Raw genomic sequence first — 7,418 nt, 5'->3', positions numbered from 1 at the left:
TCATTTTTCATAAATTTTAAAAATAAAAAATAAGGACCAATTTGCAATTTTTGAAAATTTGAATGGACTAATTTGTGAAATTTGAAAATTATTAAGGACCTATTTGCAATTTTTGGAAATTTTTATGGATGAATTTGAGATTTTTATAAAATATGAGGACTATTTATCAAATTTTGAAAAATTAATAATAAACAACTTAACATTTGCATTATATAGAGTGAAGGAACAATTTCAAATTCTTTACTTTTTTGTGTCATTTGATATTTCTTAAATTTAACTTGAATAAAATACATCATAAATTTACATCATTTTAACAATTCTCCATTTTTTTCATCCAAACAATAGATTTTGGTCAAATCATTTTCAATTTCCTCAAAAATTTACTTCCCCTCATTAAAATACTTCATCCAAACACACTCTAAGGATATCTTAGGATTTTTTGTGGTATAAATATTGAGTCTTGCTCTAGTTAAGTTGGAAGTGACCCCACCATCTCATTGAATTGCTCTTGGTTATACATTAACCTCGTTATTTATAAGTTGAATTTAATTGGTATACACCAACAATGTAAAAAAAAAATTACACGGTTAATTTTGATTATGGGTGAAAATAGGCTGGGCCGAGTTAGGCTTTGTCAAGCCTGAGTCTGGCCTGCCAAAATTTTCAAAATCTAAGTCTGGCCTGTGGCCTATCAAAGGCTTATTTTTAGGCCAAAGCCTAGCCTTTTTGAAGGCCTGTTTGGCCTAATAGCCTACATAAAAGTCTATTTTATTTGAGCATTTGTAAGTAAGAAATTTAACTAATGTTTAAATAGATTAACAAATTAAAAGATCAACAAGATTAAATGCTTATTTGTGTTTATTTATTTAAGTTTACCTATTAACATAAATTTTTTGATATTATTTGTTTGAGAGAACTAAAGAGAATAATTTATGGCATTGTTCATAAAGTTTTTGTAGTTAATTTTCATCCGTTCATGGAAATACTAAGCTTGATTTTTGTATTTTAATTCAAAGTATGAATACAATATTATAATAATAATTAAATTACTCATGTTTTGATTATATTTCCTTTTAGATGATTGTGGTGATGATTCTTATTTCTGACTCCTACTTCTCCATTGGTTAAAGTCAATAAAAGAGAAATGCTAGAATTTAGCAACACAGTCTATACAAAATGACCCGAGCAAAAGAGTCCACAGTCTACACAAAATTATCCTTGCATTTCGCATCATGGTGGAAGTTTTCTTTTGTAAAATTTGAGAGCAGGAATGCAGTCAGTGTCTGGAAGTTTGACCTATGAATATTTAAAACTGATATAATGCAAGAAGAATCAGAATCGAAATAAACTGTACAAGACTTGGAATACATAGACTTGGAATACATTCCTAATAAAACTTTGCAACAAGATGAAAAAAACTAACGTAAGCTGCAGTACATGATTATCAGACTTATTCCTTCCATTGCAAACCGTTACCTCTTTTGATTTTGATGAAGTCGCTGAAAGCATAAAAAATATTATTAACATATATCAATTTTCTAAGATATGAACCAGTAGTCACAATACAAAAAAGATACTACATTTTATTCATTTCTAATTCTTACCTCAATCTTCATTGTCCACTGTTTCTCCTGCCAATGTATCTTTTTTGCATTGGCTCTCGGGATTACATTCCAGCCTCTCACCAGAGGAACGTTTTGGCAGGTCTTGTACAGGATCAGAAGAAGAGCTAGTGATTTTCTTCTCAGCATTTTCATTTCCTGTGTTAACTTGTACTGTTTGTCCAAAAAGCAGAATCTGTTTCGGCTTCGCATGATTCGGTTTCTCTGACGGTTGTGTAGACATTGATATCAAGCACGAAGTATTCTCAATGGTACTCTCCTTTTGCAATGCTGGGTTATCTAATGGAGTGTTTTCAAGGTGAAAGTCTGATTTGGAGTGACTATAATGATCATGCCTGGCTCCCTGCATGCCTGCAGTACTAGTTTCTGGTAAAGGAAAAATAGGAACATTTGGTGTTTGAAAGTTGTTTGGAAAAGTTGGCACTGAAAATTGGCCATCCATGGGAAACTTTAGGTGTTGAGGCAATAAAGGGGAAAAAGAGATTGAAGGTGACATGTCCGGTAATATTACAACTTGCCAGGGGTTCGGTCTTTTTGTATTTGTAATTGAATCGGGACCATCCCACGTAACCTAAAAAGTATGATATCAGAGGATTATTCAAAGCTGGAACAAAGTTGTAAATGCAATTAGTTATATTTGCTTATAAATCTGAGTTCCAAAGGAGTATGTAATAAACATTTCTATACCTGCAGACGTCTCCAAAGAGAGTCGGGCCATGCTGGATCAGCAGCCTGAACAGAAGCAATTGTTCCCATTAACCAATTTATCATTGACGGGTCTTCAGTTTCAATGGCCATCATGAACCTCATTCCACAACGCCACTTATTCTGAATTGCTGTTCTAATTAATGAGGTTTTCACAAAAAACTCGGGAGTACCAACCCAAGGATAGTAAACCACATCAAATGGTTGCTTATTGACACCAAGTCTTACTGCTTCAATAACATCTTCAGCCTTCACTTTCCCAATTCCCATCACCTTATCACTTCTCAATTCATTTCCTATATCATGTTTTTGAGGTTTATCGTCTTTCTCTCTTGAAGACGAGGTAAGTTCTCCGTGGGATGGTACAAGATGAATTCCAATTTCATTAACAGGTTTGCTCTTTGATGAAGGGTTAGATCCAAATTTGTTTCCTCTTTTAGACCTTCGAATTCCAATATGAAGATCACCGTTTTCCGCTCTCAGAAACACAAGTGAATCCCCCGAAACAAGTAGCTTTTCGGTTACAAACTCACTCCACCCAGTTGTTAACAGATGCCGCTTTCGCGCATCCTTATAAACATGTTTGAATTCCCATGTTTCACCATGAACATCCGTGGGAGAAATGTCCTGGGAAGTAGGGTCAGCTGAATAATCTAATGGAGGAAAAATTGTTTCTGCACAATTCTTAGGACAAGATAATCCAAAAGAAGCATGGCTTACTTCAGATTGTGTCAAGGTTTTTGTATAAGATTGATATTTATTCCTAGTTACAGACATATCATTGATGCCAGCAACAGCATCATCATCAAAACTAACCTCGCTATTATTCAGAGGAACAAGCCTGAGTTTTGCATACACTTCATCTGTGTCAGGATCAGCCCTATAATGGATAGCTGCAACTCTACATGGAATTTGGGATGGAATTTTGATGTCAGCAGGAAAATTGACGGGTTGATATGCATGCTCGGTATGACCTTGAGGGAAGTAGAAGATGTTAGAGTTAACTTGTGGAATTTGCACTATTCTTCCAGCAAGAGCATGCCATAGCTGAGGATCCACATCCTTGTTCCCATCTGTCTTATTCTTCTTTGACTCTATTGCAACTTTTTCTTTTCCTTTCCTAGATCTTGCCATTTTAAAATCAAGTTCTGCATAAAAAGAAGTTTTAACATTTAGTTTTGAAATGTATACTCGGTTGCACACAGCAAATTTATTAAAAAGGAAAATTGTGATATGAATTAGACAGAAATTACAGAAAGAATGATTGGACAGAAATACAAATTGCAGTTTATTTGTTCAATCAATAGTTATAACCATAAAATCTCTATTACACGTGTAAGTATCTAAATCTAAATCGATCAAATATATTCAGCCCTAGTTATAACTACAGAGAAAGAAGAAAACGTGTAACAAACTCAAGAAAATTTCAATGAGATAACGTGTATTAAGGACTCCCTACAACATAATCACTCTCATCTCAGTATGACAAAGTTGCAGAGGATTCTTCCCCTTCCAAAGTTCATAGACATATCAAGAAGCAATAAAAAACAAGATTGAAAGTTAAAAAGAAGAAGCAATAGAAATGAAATAGAAAAAGTAAGAGGAGTAGAAGAAAGAATAAAAAGAAAGTACCTTCCCTTATTGCCTGATTCTGCAATCCCTAAGAAAGAGAGAGAGATGTGAAGGAGAGTTAAGAAAGAGAGAATAGCAAAGTTTAGAAGTTGATGAAAAACTGTTTCTGAGATAGTGAGAGTCTATGTAGTTTCAAAGAGTTAGAGTCAGTTAAAAATAACGGCTTTGAAACGGTTATAACAGGATGAACCTACACATAACAAACAGTTATGAACCCAACAACAATGCAAATTGACCAATAGAAGAGCTTATAGTATTCTTTATAAATTCTCATAGATTAACTGAAATAGTTAATGGCACATATAAAAATAATTAATTTTTTTTATAAAAAATAGCATATGCAATTTTTGTTCTGCTTATTTTGTTAAGCAGTTGTGCTATAAACTTCAAATAAACCAATTATCCAAACATGCCCTAAATTAAACAAATCAGTACAAAGAAACCAAAAATGATACGTAAACCTCCGCATGTACAGTTCCTCCGGCCAAAGATGATGTATGCAGCAAGCGCCACCCTCAATATATTCCATTTAACCTTTCTCCCGGGTGGTTCCCCCTCTCTCTCACTCTTCAATTTCAACTTTTTCTTCATTTTAATTTTGGCGCTCTCTGTGTTGTTTATTGTTTCCGGTAATTTATGTTATATTGCTATTAAGTATAGATTCTTATCTAAACTTGTTAGAGCATCTCCAATGGCTCAGGCTAGGGTGAGAGACCTGTTAAGGTCTCTCACCGTGAGAGACATCATTTTTTTTTTTTTTGTTTCAAATGCTTTTCTGCCATTGGATTGAATTAAAGTACCCTTGGATTGAATTGGAGCCATGGTTGCTATGGTGTACCAATCACACACAATAAAATTCCTTTAATGCTTGTGTAAGTGTGGCGCTGTTTCCAATGCAGAATGGTACAGAAAAAGCTGAAAATTCTGCAGCCAATGATTATGCATTAATTGAGTGCTGAAAAAATTGAAAAAATAAAAGAAAAATCGGAAGGGAGCAAAATTGAGAAATGCAACAAATTAAGAATGCATAGATCTTTGATTTTCATATTTGCTACCTGCACCAACTCATTATATTCTAATTTTGCAACATGCACCCCCTCTCATTAACATATAAACATTACTAAAATTAAAATTAATAATAGAAAAACTGCATATTTATTTATTTAAATTAAAAACTGCATATTTATTTATTTAAATTAAAAACTTGATATTCATTTAAATTAAAAAAATCAATAACATTTTTTAAAATACATTAACATATTTTTTATTTAAATACGTTAACATATTTTTTGTAAAATTTGATTTTTTTTTTAATTTAAAATATAAATTATGTTAATCTTATAAAAACTCACGTTAATTTTAATTTTTTTTAAATTTAAAAAATATTATTTTTTATTTAAAAACTGGATGTTTATTTAAATTAAAAAAAATAAAATTTAACTTAATAAATCTAACGCTAAATTTATTTAGTAAAATTTGATTTTTTTTTAATTTAAAAAATGAATTATATTAATCTTATAAAATCTCACGTTAATTTTATTTTTTTTAAAATTTAAAAAAATATTGTTTTTTATTTAAAAACTTGATGTTTACTTAAATTAAAAAAAAAAATTAACTTACAAAATCTGACGCTAAATGTATTTTATAAAATTTGATTTTTTTTAATTTAAAAAATAAATTATGTCTAAATTTAGAAATCTCACGTTAATTTAAATTAAAAGTTATTGTATTTAAAAACAATTATTTTGACGTTTAAATAAATTATATTGACCTATAAAAATTATCAAAGTAAAATTAACATTCTTAAAATTTAAATTATTTATAAAAATTATGTATAAGTAAATAAATTGTTAAAAGAAAAAGTTGGAAAAAAAAAAGCATCATAATATTGTTGACCAGAATACAAAACAGCTAAAACTAAAAATAAAATGAACAAAAGGTCTGGGAGGGGATCGAACCCCAGACCTTGGAGAAGAGAGAAGACTAAGGGCAAGAGCTGAGCCACTAGGGCAAACAATGTATTCATTTATTTACATGCCTTCCACTTATAATATATAAACAAGGCTTCGTTTTTTATATGCAGCCAAGAGTGACACCAACACCCCCAGTGATTCCTAATAAATAGAACTTGACTTGTTGACCCACCAATAATATTAAGACAAGTATCATGTTGGTCATATAAAAAATACAAATTGTAAGCAAGTAGATGATATTTATAGATTAAAACTTGTATTAAAATAAAAAATAAACATATATTTTCAAATTAATAGATATATTTATTTTTTAAATAAATCCAACTTAATATCATGAAATTTTTTGAAATATGAAAAATTAAAATTAACTATACACATAAAACAAATTTTAGATATATTAATAGATAAAATAGACAAATAAACTACATTACAAGTATTCTTTTAAAACCTGAAATATTCAATATGAGTGCTTATGTTTTACAAGTATTTCAGCACCCAACATAACATACAGTTTACAAAAAAAACTGAGTATTCCGCAGCAATTCATTCACGACGGATCCTTTCAATGTCCTCCTGCGGTATCACCCCTGCGCTCAACATAAACCATGATTTGTTCAACAGGTGGGTAACGGATGGCAAAGCGAAGTTTGTCACCAACCTGCACTTCAGCATGCCTTATATAGTCAAACCAAGCCCCACACAAATAACACTCCTTCTTCTTCGAACTCTTCTTAATCTCACAGTCATAGGGTTCATTATTGTCACAGTCATAGAGCTCAATATTTGAAAAGTTTCGCAGCTGGCAGCTGTCGATGACGTTGGCTGGAAGTTGCTGCAAATTAAATAGAAATCATTATCAGCTTCAATACAATTCAAACACAATTGAAATTATACAACAAATCAAATTTTTTCATTTCCTACCATAACATTACTCCGCGTCCTCTTCGCATCAACTACTTCTCGCGACCACATCTCTTCGTCCTGATCCACAATTATAGGGCTATACACCCTGACACTGAAACAAAATCACAATTAACATGAAGCCCGGACTCGGACACGGGACATATCATCGGACACGAGGACTCCGCTAATACAGAAAACATAGGACACGGACACGGCAAGAACATATTTTATATATTAATATAACAATGCAATGTACGTGTCATACGCGTGTCGTGCGAGTATCCATGTCCGACGCGGCGACACGCCTTCTGAATGGCGTGTCGGCGCTTCATACGAACACAATGTATAAAAAGGTCAAACAAATGCTTATGCAGTTACTTCAACACAATTCCAGTACACATTTGATTTACCTCTCGCTATCCGATGATATAGTTGTGTATTCATGCTCATCTCTTTGAATGTCGTGGAGGTCCGAAGACTCCATGTTGTTACCCTTATGTTTGTGGCTGCAACCAACACCACCTTCAGCACATCCTTCTCTTTTAAGATTCCCTTTCTCTACCTCACCACTTCCCTCACATTT

General features: G+C 32.1%; 1 protein-coding gene across 1 annotated transcript; it reads right to left on the bottom strand.

Moving 5' to 3' along the window:
• Positions 1-1,605: 1,605 nt before the first annotated feature.
• Positions 1,606-3,461, bottom strand: LOC131614822 (auxin response factor 18-like). Its single transcript, XM_058886371.1, has 2 exons — positions 2,310-3,461; positions 1,606-2,193 (listed from the first exon to the last, which is right to left on the bottom strand). The coding sequence occupies exons 1-2, from the start codon at positions 3,459-3,461 to the stop codon at positions 1,606-1,608; spliced, it is 1,740 nt and encodes a 579-aa protein (XP_058742354.1).
• Positions 3,462-7,418: the final 3,957 nt, after the last annotated feature.

This window comes from Vicia villosa, linkage group LG6 (assembly GCF_029867415.1).
Source record: "Vicia villosa cultivar HV-30 ecotype Madison, WI linkage group LG6, Vvil1.0, whole genome shotgun sequence".
NCBI lineage: Eukaryota > Viridiplantae > Streptophyta > Magnoliopsida > Fabales > Fabaceae > Vicia > Vicia villosa.
This window is presented reverse-complemented; position numbering and strand designations above follow the sequence as displayed.